Source organism: Musca autumnalis, unplaced genomic scaffold (genome assembly GCF_047663935.1).
Source record: "Musca autumnalis isolate F117 unplaced genomic scaffold, ASM4766393v1 scaffold_1, whole genome shotgun sequence".
Lineage (NCBI taxonomy): Eukaryota > Metazoa > Arthropoda > Insecta > Diptera > Muscidae > Musca > Musca autumnalis.
In genome coordinates this window covers 306,697,924-306,711,511 of record NW_027411644.1, presented here as the reverse complement: position 1 = coordinate 306,711,511, position 13,588 = coordinate 306,697,924, and the positions used below count along the sequence as shown (strand labels likewise).

Below are 13,588 nucleotides of genomic sequence, written 5' to 3'. Positions count from 1 at the left end.
AACAAGAATAGAAATCTCCCTGCTATAGCCTTCAATAACATTACATATTCCGATGCCAAAAAGTGTGCAACACAGTTCTGCCGCCAATTCATTGAGCATCCATCTTCGCAGAGCAGGTCCAGGCGAGCCGTTTTCCGGAGATGCAAGTCACTAAAGCGTGATTTGCAGCCCATCTCCTTCACATCCAGTGAAGTCGAGAGAATTATCTCCAAATCCAAACCATCTAAAGCCCTTGGGCCAGACGGCATATCCATGGTAATGTTAAAGAAGTTGGGAGCAGTAGGTTTGAGCTACTTGACAAAGGTCCTGGAACTATCAATTTCCCAATTGGTAATTCCAGACGTTTGGAAAGTGGCTCGTATAATTCCTATTCTAAAGCCAGACAAATCCGCTACAAATGGGGAATCCTACCGCCCGATCTCCATGCTTTCACCAGTAGCAAAGGTTTTAGAGTCCCTATTGCTCCCATCCCTGAAACAGCATTTTCACCTTGCCTCCCACCAACATGGTTTCAGGGAAGCTCATAGCACAACCACGGCTTTGCAAGAGATAACCACAAAGATTGCGAACGGCCTAAATCAGCTACGACCACCCAAACGGACCATTGTGGCAGCGCTTGACCTGTCCAAGGCATTTGACACGGTCGACCATTCCATGCTGATTTCTGACGTCATGAATTCCACCCTTCCCAATGACGCCAAGCGTTGGATTGCCAATTACCTTAATGGTAGGCAAGCCTTCGTTGAATTCCGAGGCCAAAAATCCAAATTCCGCAAGATTAAAATGGGAGTACCCCAAGGTGGAGTACTATCCCCCATTTTATTCAACATCTATCTTGCTAATCTCCCTCCTCCGCCAGCAGATATTTCGGTGGTGTCGTATGCTGATGACTGCACCATAATTTCATCTGGTGTTGACATCGACGACGTAAGTGCTAGAATTTCCAACTACCTAGCCACCATCACAAATTTCTTCCGGGAGCGCAATCTTCAGCTATCCCCTACAAAGTCCTCAGTGTCCTTATTCACTTCCTGGACGAAGGAAGTTAACAACCAGCTTGATGTATTTGTCGAAGGCAGGCGTATCCCCACTGTTCATAGTCCAAAGATCCTTGGGGTAGTTTTCGACAATCTTCTCCACTTCTCTTCGCACGCCACCTACATCAACCAGAAAGTGAAATCCAGGAACAAAGTCCTTAAAGCTTTAGCTGGCACCTCCTGGGGCAGAGATAAGGAGACATTGATAACGACCTATAAGGCCATCGGTCGGTCTGTCTTCAATTATGCTGCCCCGGTTTGGACTTCCTTCCTGAGTGACACCCAATGGAGAATCCTGCAGACGACGCAAAATAATGCTCTCCGAATTGCTACGGGTTGCGTCCAGATGTCACAGGTGGATCATCTTCATGAGGAGACCAGGATGCTGTCAGTCAGGCAACATAATGTGTTGCTGACTAGACAGTTCCTGCTGGCTAGCCATCAGCCGAGTCACCCCAACCATCACGTAGTGATGGAAGATCCACCACCTAGACGCATCCGTAAGGACTTCAGGTGTTACCGTGATGACATCCAAGACGTCATTCCATCGGACGTCAACCGATTGTCTTACACGGACTCCCTTAACATTGTGCACCAACGGGCGGTCTCCGAAGCCATAAGTGTGTACAAAAACAATAAAGTCCTAAATCAACATCCTCCAGCAATTTCGGATAGTGAGAGGCTTCTTCCAAGGCAAACTCGTTCCATACTGGCACAACTTAGTTCTGGTTACAGTAGCATTCTCAATTCCTACAGAGAACGCATTGTTCCCGGTACCATAAACAGGTGCCCCTCCTGCCATCAGAGCCCTCACGATACTTCACATCTATTCAACTGTCCGTCCGCCCCCACAAATCTAACCCCTGTTGATTTGTGGTCACATCCAATTGAAGTAGCACAATTCCTTCAATTGCCAACATCAAATCCTATTCACACAACTGATTAATAATATATTCCATTTTCTTTTCTCGTTCCATTCTTCCTTTATAATTTTCAGGAAAGAGCTTCCGAATACAACCGAACTGTTACAACAACAACCAGATAATCCTTCTTGTTGTGACTATTGCGTGTGTGTGGTGAAGAATCTAAAGGAAACTATTTAACGGCCTTACTTTCTTCAGTGGTTGTTGTAGGAAAGACATTTGTTCTTAAGTTCGCCTGGGTTTTGTCGCTCTGCCGTTTCAACTTCAAGGAGAGAGTGTGAAAACACACGGGGAATTTACGTTCAAAATAACCCCCATTAATCATGACATTAGGTCGAGATTTTTTTCCACCCTGCCTGGGTGTGAATTGTGAATTGGCACTATATCGAAAAGTTTATGATACTCAAAATTGGGGAGAAAAAGTAAAGGAAATATATGACATTGTTGTTTCCGTGGTGCAATGGTATGCACACCCGCCTTGCACACTAAAGGTAGTGGGTTTGATTCCCAGGCCAGGCAACATCAAAATTTTCAACGGTGAAAAAATACCCCTCAGTGATGTTGGCGACATTTCCTGAGTATTTCAGCCATGTAAAACTTCTCTACAAGTGGTGCCTTAGGACACGCCGTTCGGACGCGGCAATAAACAGTAGGTCCCATATCATTGAGCTAATATGAATCGGGGTGCACTCATTGATATGAGAGAAGTCTCCCTTGTCCCATCTGGGATGTTCGTGGATCAATTATTATTGTTGTTTCGATGAGACTGATTTTCCCTTTGTAAAGTGAGGTTATGTTAAAAACTAATTTAATTATTTATACACTTTCCTGACATTTTTAATTATTATTCATGACCTCAATTTTTTATGCTTGTTTCACACACCTCAGCATCTCGAATATGGTATGCATTCAAATGATAGGCGATCAAAAATAATACACTAAAAATAACCACAACCAATACTTAATGCTAAACTTAAATACACCTTATCACAATAAAGCCATCACCCACTTGAAGATATACAACAAAACAAAACACATACAATTTGCAATAAACGCTTTGTTTAAGCATGTGAGTAATATTTACAAAATAAGACATTTCAATTTTAAACGAATTTTCGGACTTACCCTAGACTTTTCTTTGGATTTTGGTGAAATACGGAAACGACTAAGAACAGCATCAATACCACCACCTCCCGATGATGGGGTGGTAGTTGGAGTACTATTGCTGCTGCCACGGGCACCAGTACCAGTTTGCTCTGCCGCGGCAGAGTTAACATTACTGGCGGCGGCGGTGTTGGGGGGATGCGGCGATGATTTGTTTTCTTTATTATTGATGTGAAAGAAATTGCTCAGTGATTGAATCAATGACTTGCGACGTTCTGGATCCTTGGCACGACGATTGAGTTTTTTAGTTCCAGCAGCAATGGCTGCTGGTTGTTGCTGCTGATGCAGTTGTTGTTGTGAAGACAATAGTATATTGGGATCTGAGGTGAAATCATTTTTAACACTGGCAATGGGTTTTAAATTGTCTGACTTTGCACCACCACTTAAAGCCATTTGATAGGCCAAATCATTAACACTCTTGGAGGTGTTCATTTTGGAATCACGTAAACTAGTTTGTCGTTCATAAGCTCCTGGCTGATTGGCTGCTGTTGTTGGCGTTTGTTTAGCTCCACCACCACTGTTGCTGCTGCTATATTCATTTTGTATGCGTTTTCTTAGCAATTGCATTTTCTCCTCAGGACTCAAACCCAATTCTGAATTGGATTTAAGTCTAGCCCTGGCCCTTGCTTCACTGCGTAGATTTTCCGTAGAGGTAGAAAAGTTAGTGTCTTTGTTAATGGCGGTCTCCTTGCCATCTACATTGGCGGCATGTCTTCCACGATTTTGCCTTAAGGGTGGTATGGGTGTGGAGCTACCCATGGGCTGTTGTTGTGTTACTGCCGCCACCATGCTCTTTTGTTGTGCGCTTACATATGAAAAGGATGGGGTTTTGTTGATTTTATAACGTTGCTCAAAGTTCTTCATTTGTTCCCCTTCGAGGTGCTCACTGAAAGGCCTTTGCATTTTATAGGCATTGGCCCGTATGGGCGAGAGAGCTTCCATGCCACCATAGGGTGACACATAACTAGTTGTTGTTGTGGTTGGATTATTTTCCTTAAAACTGGAACTGTTGCTTAGGAAACGTTGTGTTGCCGCCGCTGTTCGAGCCGATGGTGATGTGGGGTTCGGCTGGCTGGCGGCAGTGGAAACATGATAATGGGCCTGATTGGTACAATTGGTGTCTGTGGTGGAGTTTGCTGCTGCCAATTTGGGTGTTGGACTAAGACTAGAACCACTGGAATAACCACAACCAGCACCACCCGCTCCTCCTCCTCCTCCTCCCAGGCCACTGGTTACAATACTGCGTTGACGACTACGATGTAAACGCTTTTCGGCATTAAGTTGCTTCTTGGACTGCAGTTTGTCCATGACTAAATCGTGTATTAGATCCTTTTGCTTGGTGCGTTCTTTGGTAATTTCCTCCAGCTTACTAGTGAGCGTTGGAATTTCAGGTACTTTTTTCTGTGCAGATTGTTGCGAAGATGCAGGTGCTGTTGTTGTGGTAGTGTCTTGGCTGGTCGTTGTTTTCTGCTCTTCACTGGTCCTTAAATTAGTTGGTGTTGCCGTCGTATTGTCTATCACAGATGTTTGTTGCTGGGTAGCCGCCGCCGCTTCGCCTTTTGAGCTTTTTCTTCGTTGCTTTTTGGCCTCCAATGAATCACCGCGTGCTGTGGTACTTATTTGTACAATTTTTTGTTGTAAAGCTCTAACATATTCCTCATAGGAAAGTTCATCATTGGATCTACGATCACCTGGTAGAAGACCCAAACTGGGGCTATCCTTAGAGGATTGTCTGGGTGGTGTGTTTTTACTTGATGTGGTTGCCGAATTGGTACAGGAAGTGGATTGTGAGGATTTGGGTGCCCTATCAGTGCTACTGGGAGTTGAACCACTGTCATCTACCAGATAATTCTTCTTGTTCTGACTGTTGCGTGTGTGTGGTGAAGAATCTAAAGGACTAGAAACCACTGTTAACGCCTCACTTTCTTCCGTAGTTGTTGCGGTAAAGGTGTTAGTTGTGACATTATTATTTCCTCCTCCTCCTGCCTGCCTAGAGGATGATGCTGATGTTGTGGATATTTGTATTTGTGAATTGGCACTATCATCTTCCAAATCATTGATGGTACTGGAATCTGTCAAAGATTGACTCATGATACTGGAACTACCACCACCTCCCATTACATGTTTGGTGGTTTCATTGACGGGTGTCTTATTGGCATCATCGTGGTGCATTATATAGGCCCCTTGCTCTATGTAATCCACACCAAGGCGTTCATCCCGCTTCACCGGTATGTGGGCTTTGGAAATATCCAAAGATGTAATGGGTTTTGCCGAATGCTTGGGTGTGGTTTGTTGTTGATCCACAAACTCCATATAACCACGATTGCGTAACAGGGCGGTATTTGTGGCCGAATGGGGTTCAGTGCCAGAACTTTCATCTTCCGACCCGGTATCCATAAATTCAATATCATCCAAATCAATTGATTTAAGGATACCCTCAAATTCTGCCACGGGGGCCACAGCCTTGGCCAGTTCTTGCATTACCTCATTGGTGCTGGGTAAACGTGCTGCCTCAATGCTTCCCTTGCGCTTGGAATTTTTGTGACTTTTACCCTTAGCGGAGGCTCGATCACTGCTCGATCTTCTATAATCCAGTTCCACAAAATTCTCTGAAATGCAATCATCTGCCGTCCAATCGGAAAGTTCTGTTTCGGTTAAAATTTGTGCTGTTCCAGTTGGCTCAGTTTCTGAATCCGAACATCTTGAAAGTAGATCACCTGTGGGTGTCTTATCCATATCTATGAGGGGCGAGGTAATGGGTGATTCCAAAGACTTTTGTGCGCTACTTAAATTAAGGCTTTTTGGTTTGATGGCCTTGGTGTTGTCCACGGTGCCCGAATCCAAAATCAAAGGTAAATTTTTAAGACTTTCGATTTTGTTCTCATTCTTGGTATCAAACTTCAGCATGGAGGGTATCACTTTGGGTGGACCTTTTTCCGGCAGTGGTGGTCCTGTTTCGGGCAGTGGTGGTGGTATTGCTTCAACTTCTGAATCCCCGTCCAACTCCTGGGGATCATCTGTGCTCATTTTGCCCACTTCTATTACTGTGGTCTCTACGGGCTCGGGTGTGGCAGTAACGGGTTCATGCTCAGTCTCCACTTCATGTTCCAGTTCTATGGTTTTTACGGCAGCCTCTTCGGGTAAGGTTACACCCTCGGGTAATTCCATGTATTTCAAATCTTCCGGGTCCCCAATATATTTGCCATCGATAATCATTAGACTATCGATTTGCATCAAAGTTCCCGAACTGTCATGAACCTCCAGACGTGGCACTTGATGATTACCACCGCCCGAGCTGGACGAGACCATAGCAATAGCACTGTTATGCGTTTCAGGACTAGTGGTTGATTCCAAAATGAAATGCTCAATATCTTCCAGACTAGAGGAATGTGATGAACAGGAAGAGTTGCTGGAGGAGCATGACAGATTGCTGCCCTCCTTGTGGGTATTCCATTCAATGTTGGGCACTTCAATTTGCACATCCTCCACTTCGTTATCCTCTTGCAGGGCTTCTTTTTCGGGAGCATCCTCCTTTTCCATGCTATGATCATCTTGTTGGGTAGGTGTTTTATCACATCGATCAGATACGGCCTTGGGACTTAGTTGTTCTCCAATATGACCCAATATGTCGGGTATTACCTGTTTAACATCTTTGGAAACGTCCGGAGGTTTTATCTCACTTTCCTCCAGAATGGTACGGTTACTTTTTTGCTCCGGTGAATCGCCTGTCAGATCTATGACCTTATTACTATCCGATTTATCACGTTCCACTTCTTTTTCCGGGGTGGTCAAATCTATGGTCTCCAAAATGCTTTTATTATTGGTGGGTGTGGTATTCGCTGAGGTCTTCTTTCCCGCCATGGTATCCAGCAAGGCTGCATTCACCGTTTCCGTATATTCCATGCACTTGTTTAGTTCATTTTTATTATTCACATAGACATTCTCCTTTTCATTATCTGTGGATGCGGTGCTGGAGGCCTTCTGTATGGTTATTTCCACCTTCAAGTCATTCAAAATGTTATTGGTGGCGGAACGCATTAAAGCATCATTGGCAGATTTTTCTCCCAATTTGGTGCGATCCAAAAAGGTTTTCATGCTGGGACTTATTTCATTGCTGGGATTCAAGAGTTTCTGACATTCCGAAATATTCGATTGGAAACTGCGTATACGTGAATCCAACACAGATGTGGAGCCGGACTTTTGTATTTTATTACCATTTGCCGGTTCACCGAGTAGATAACGTTTCTTCAGCTCCAAACTCTTTTTCGATGCTATACCTTCGGTACTGGCAGTTTTATTAAGTAAATAATCTCCGGGCCGTGGATTTTGCAAGGGCGTGCGATTGCTGGTTAATAGTGAGGGATCAACTTGTACCAGTGGTTTGAATTGAGGTATTTGTGGAGTATGCTGTTGTTGTTGCTGCAGGTGTTGTTGTTGCTGTTGCGGTGTTTGATATTTAGCCAAATAGGGCCCACTTGTACCAATACCCGTTGCCGAAACCATACCACCTCTATATTGTGGTATATTAGAACCGCTATTGTATTTTTGTATTGTATTTGGGGGTATAACAGTTGATTTAATCTGGAAAGACAATAAGAGAAACAAAATTACAAAATGTCTTTGACAACATAACCTCAAAATGTTAAATATAACTTAAATTTTTATAAGAGAAAGACTTTATTCAAAAATTAAGTGCAGGGCATATAATTGAGGTTTATATATCAGAATAAACCAGAAAATCTTCGTACTAATTATTCTATAGATGAGTAATGCTAAACATAACCTCAATTTTCTTTGACAAGATAAAACAAATACAGACAATTTTCAGATCTAGGAAAATATGACTGTGTGATTCTATAGTAGTTGAGTAGATTTATAGCTCTACGTTTTGCACGGTCAATGAGGGCACCCATACCAGAATTAGTGGAGAGTGTCATATTTCGCCAGATATAACCATCGTAACACCTGGTCTGACAAATGACGTCACTTGGGATCCCGTGGTTTGCCTTGGGTCAGAGCACCTCTCCCTAATTGTTTCCATCAGCAGACCTCCCCATTTCATATCCCCTCTGAACGCCGTACTTCCTCGTCCCAGCCCTTGTGATGTTCAGGTAGAAGGTATGACGTTCTGAGACATCATCACATCATATGACCGCTCGCTATCAACCTTTGGGTTGAGTAATTTCTAGCAGAGGCGGTGGGATTAGCAAATGAGCGTGGGAGTGATAGGGTGAATAGAAGAGTCCTACGTCGCATAGATTTATTTCTGCCGAGGATAAATCACCGCAATTTACAAGGGACTAATGTCAATCCCACGACAGCGGGTTCTTTCGTATCGGATTGACCCGGAACCACACAAGATTAGCGTTCCGGCCAGCGGCTGCCACCTCAGTGTACATGTGTTCGTATTTGTTTCGTTTTTCTGTGTTGGGAGCAGCATAACCCGGAATGCCTGCTCCGAATTCTTTTGGTCTGTGCCGGGACGGAGGAACACCCAGGACCAATTTATTTGTGTCACATTCGCATCTTCACCCATATCCAACATTCGGTGACATGCAATAGATGTCAGGAGCAGGTGCATCTAAGGGGTTGCTCTGGACTTGTCCACCTGAGGGACTACGACAGGGACTATGTTGCTGCATGCTTTAACACCAGCCGTTGTTGTCCCAATCCCAGAAAATGCATCCATTTTGCAATTTAATTGCAATGGACTCCGATGTAAGATCGAGGAAATAGTAGATTTCATGAGTCGGAAGAGCATCAAGGTCGCGGCGGTGCAAGAAACCAAGCTTAACAAAAACTGTAGCTTACAACGTTGTGATGGCTACAACGTGTTAAGGAAGGATCGCACCAGAAATGGAGGTGGGCGATTAGCTTTCCTATTGCACCAGTCTGTCCAATACAGACCTATCTCGTTTGAGCCTGTCTCTAATGACCCGTACATGGAATGTATGGGGGTAGCAGTCAGGTGTGGAACTGCCGAGATAGAGTTGCTGAACGTATACATTCCGCCGAGAAATAGCTGTATCTCAGATTACGGGTCTGACATTAGCGCGCTTTTGGAAGGTCATAATCGTCTGATACTGGAGGACTTTAATGCGCATCATGAGATGTGGCATTCGGCCCTCGGAAACGACCAAAGAGGTACAGCGCTGGCTGAGTAGATTGATAGCTCTACGTTTTGCACGGTCAATGAGGGCGCCCCTACCAGAATTAGAGGAGAGTGTCACAGTTCGCCTGACATAACCATCGTGTCTCCTGGTCTGACAAATGACGTCACCTGGCAATCCGTCATTTCCCCTGGATCAAACCTTCACCCCATAATTGTCCCCATTAGCAGACCACCCGATTTCATCACCTCTGAATGCCGCACTTTCGTCAATCATAAGAAAGCTGATTGGCCGAGTTTCAGAGAGTTCACCAATAACCGCTTCAGAGAACTACCCAATTGTTCTGATGTTCGGGTAGCAGAAAGGACGTTCCGAGACATCATCACTGCTGCTGCAACCGCTCGTCATATACCTGCTGGTCGAATGCCGGAAGTAAGACCAAATTTCCCAGCAAAGGCGACGGAATTAGCAAATGAGCGTGATAAGCTTCGTCGAGCCAACCCCAACGACCCCAGAGTCTGGGAGCTGACACTAGAAGTTAACAGGCTGGTCGGCGAACATAAGCGGAACAAGTGGTTAAATCATAAGAAGAGTTGCAACATTGCAGCCGGTATAAGTTAATTGTGGGCAACGTTTAAGTCACTCTCGAACCCGGGAAGGATAGAAGATAGGATCTCAGTCACATTTGGCGACGTTACGTTGACTGGCCCGAAGAGGTGCGCAAGTTATTTCAATCGAGAGTGACAGGGCGAAGAGGAGAGTATTACGTCGCATCAGATCTCTTCCTGCCGAGGATGAACCACCACAGTTTACAATGGATGATTTTGCGAATGCCATCAGAAACGCTAAATCATCCAAAGCGTTGGGCCCTGATGGAATCTCCACGGTAATGCTGAATCAGCTGGATGAGCCGGGCGTGGAGTATCTCACTAAAGTTCTCAACTTGTCGCTAGCCACCCTCATTGTTCCCGAAGTCTGGAAAATGCGCAGGGTGGTCCCACTACGGAAGCCCTGCAAGGATGCTAGCAAAAGTGAATGGTACAGGCCGATTTCGCTTTTGTCGACCCTTGAGGCCTTAGTCCCGCCCAGTATCAGAAACAGCTATCAAGTTGCTGATCATCAGCATGGATTCCGTAAGCAGCACAGCACGACAACAGCGCTGCACGCCATCTCCACATATATTTGTCAAAGACTCAAGCAGAGACAGCCGTGTGATAGAACAGTGATGGTGGCGCTTGACTTATCAAAAGCCTTTGATACAGTCAGGCACTCCACGCTGTTTGAGGACATTGAGTAGACAACCCTCCGGCCAAGCTTGAAACGTTGAATAGTCAACTATATGTGTGGACGCCAGTCGTACGTGGAATTCAGGAACAAGAAGTCCAAACCCCGTAGAGTGAAACAGGGAGTTCCCCAAGTTGGGGTAATATCTCCGGAACTGTTTAACCCCTAGCTCTCCTGTATTTCGCCCCTCCAGACGGCATCGAGATCGTAACGTATGCGGATGATTGTACGATCTTGGCGTCAGGTACCTTCCCTGATGACATCTGTGAGAGACTGAACAACTATTTAACCGATCTTACCACCTTTTTCCATTCGAGGAATATGCAGATTTCATGGACTTGGAGGTCTCTAGGCGTGGATTTATTAAAGGATTTTTTTCATGGACTTGGAGGTCTCTAGGCGTGGATTTATTAAAGGATTTTTTCATGGACTTGGAGGTCTCTAGGCGTGGATTTATTAAAGGATTTTTTTCATGGACTTGGAGGTCTCTAGGCGTGGATTTATTAAAGGATTTTTTTCATGGACTTGGAGGTCTCTAGGCGTGGATTTATTAAAGGATTTTTTCCTGGACTTGGAGGTCTCTAGGCGTGGATTTATTAAAGAATATTTTTCTTGGACTTCGAGCTCCCTAAACGTGGATTTATTAAAGAATATTTTTCTTGAACTTCGAGCTCCCTAAACGTGGATTTATTAAAGAATATTTTTCTTGAACTTCGAGCTCCCTAAACGTGGATTTATTAAAGAATATTTTTCTTGAACTTCGAGCTCCCTAAACGTGGATTTATTAAAGAATATTTTTCTTGAACTTCGAGCTCCCTAAACGTGGATTTATTAAAGAATATTTGTCTTGGACTTCGAGCTCCCTAAACGCCACTCTGTTCACTACATGGACAGCGCAGTTTGGTAGAGAATTGAATGTCGTGGTCGACGGTAGCAGAATTCCGACCACAAACTGCCCCAAAATTTATGGGGTCACATTTGACACTACTTTCAAGTCGTGCGCTCACGCCACTGCTATCTGCGACAAACTGAAAAGTAGGAACAAGGTCCTCAAATCCTTAGCTGGCAGCACTTGGGGTGCAGATAAAGAAACCTTGTTGACCACATATAACGCGATAGATAGGTCGGTTTGTGGTAAGCGAATGTAAGTGATACGCAATGGAATAAGATTCAAACTTGTCAGAATGCCGCCCTTAGAACAGCAACAGTGTGCCTCCTCATATCTTCAGTGGACCATCTACATGAGGAGGCAAAGATGTTCCAGTACAGCAACACAATGATGTGCTTTCGTTGCAATACTTGCTCGGGTGTTACCGTGAGAGCCATATCAATCGGGTATGCCCGACGCACCCAGGGACATCAAGGAGGATATCCACGTTCTAGAGGAAGAGTTCCAACGATACAGGAGATAACCCCTAAATCAACAGGCATATCAAGCAGGCTTAAATAGTATTCACACGGATGCAGTTGCTAGGGCTATAAGCAAATATAGTGTGAATAAAGTACTCCGGTATATCCCCCATCAATCGCAGCTGAGGAGCGTTAGCTGCCACGACACCCCAGATTAGTTTTGGTTCAACTTCGCTCGGGATATTGCAGTCCCCTAAATTCTTATAGGGCAAAGATCGATCGGACCGTGCAAAACATCTGCCCAGCCTACGGCATGGACCCGCATAACACACTGCACCTTTTCAACTACCCTGCCAAGCCTACTCATCTAATTCCAGAGGATCTGTGGTTACATCACATCGAAGCAGCCACTTTCCTGGAACTGGAGAAGACCCAGAGCCAGATTGAGAAGAACAACGAACACGCAAACATACAATAATAAACACTGTTACAACAACACCACTGCTACAATCTGAAAATCTACCCTACGTTTCAAATAAGGCCGGAAGGTAGTATTCTCGAAATTTTCGAACAGCATTGCATGGCTAACCGTACGAGGAACACTAAAAACCTTCTGGCCTAGGCAACACTCAGTGTCGTCAGGCGTCATTTGACATTTTCTATGGAAAGTTTGACAGTTTTTAGCCCAAGCGTGCTCTCAGGACATTCTGACATACGACCATGTATTGTGTTGTTTACATTGACTTGAAAAAATCACTTTGCAAAAAAAAAAAAAAAAAATGGAATTTACTTGTGAACAATTTCGTCCTACAATTTTTCACAACTTTCGACATGGATAATCACGGCAAGAGTGCATCGATCAAATTAAATCTTTGTATGTCGACAAATGACCATCCTGTATCACTATCAAAAACTGGTTTCATGAATTCAATCGTGGCCGACTCTCGCAAAAAAAAAACGAAGGTCGTGAGGGTCGCCCAAAATCGGTCGTTGTGCAAGAAAAATTAAGCCGTGCGTGGACGGATAATGCAAGATCACCATGTTATGTACCGTGAGATAGAGGCATACTTGGGCATTTCTTCCACCAACAAAGATTTGATAATGCATGAACACCTGGCCGCAAAAATGGGTTTTTTTCTCGCTGGATCCAGCAAAATTGGACAATCGCTCAAAAAGAGGGTGTAAAAAAATAGTAAATAAAAGCGGTCCTTGTGCTTCAAAAGACGTTTATAAGATCGTCACAAACGACTAATCTTAAATCTATGATTAGGAGCCCGAAACAAAATTGGAATGGATCGTTTAGGTCTTCTAAATTGAGCCAAATCAAAAAAAAAAAAAAAAAAAATGTTCATGGAAGAAGACCTTCGAAGCAAATGGTCGCCAGTTTCTTCGGCAAAACTGACCGTGTGGCTACTATACGGCTTTAGAAAGGTAGGACGGTTAATTCTGAGCATTACACTACAATTTGTTGCCTTAAGTCTCCTGAGGAATTCGAAAAACAAACAAGAGAAGACGAATCGTTCTGCATCATGACAATGCGAGCTCTCACACATCGATTCAAACCAGCGCCTGTTTGACCGGGCAAAACGTGGAATTGATGGGTCATGCGCCGTACAGCCCTGACTAGGGATCCAATGACTTCATTTGATTGCAGCACATCAAGAAAAAGAAGCATGGTCAACGATATTCGTCGCCAGAAGATGCTGTAAAAGCGTTCAAA

At 44.3% G+C, this 13,588-nt stretch overlaps 1 protein-coding gene across 1 annotated transcript in view; it reads right to left on the bottom strand.

The window, feature by feature from the left end:
* The window catches only part of Mical (Molecule interacting with CasL), an 83,083-nt gene that overhangs the window by 35,111 nt on the left and 34,384 nt on the right, over positions 1-13,588 (bottom strand). Inside the window, exon 14 of the mRNA XM_073965525.1 lies at positions 3,086-7,705. Coding sequence (XP_073821626.1) covers positions 3,086-7,705 — 4,620 coding nt within the window. The remainder of the gene's footprint in view (positions 1-3,085; positions 7,706-13,588) is intronic.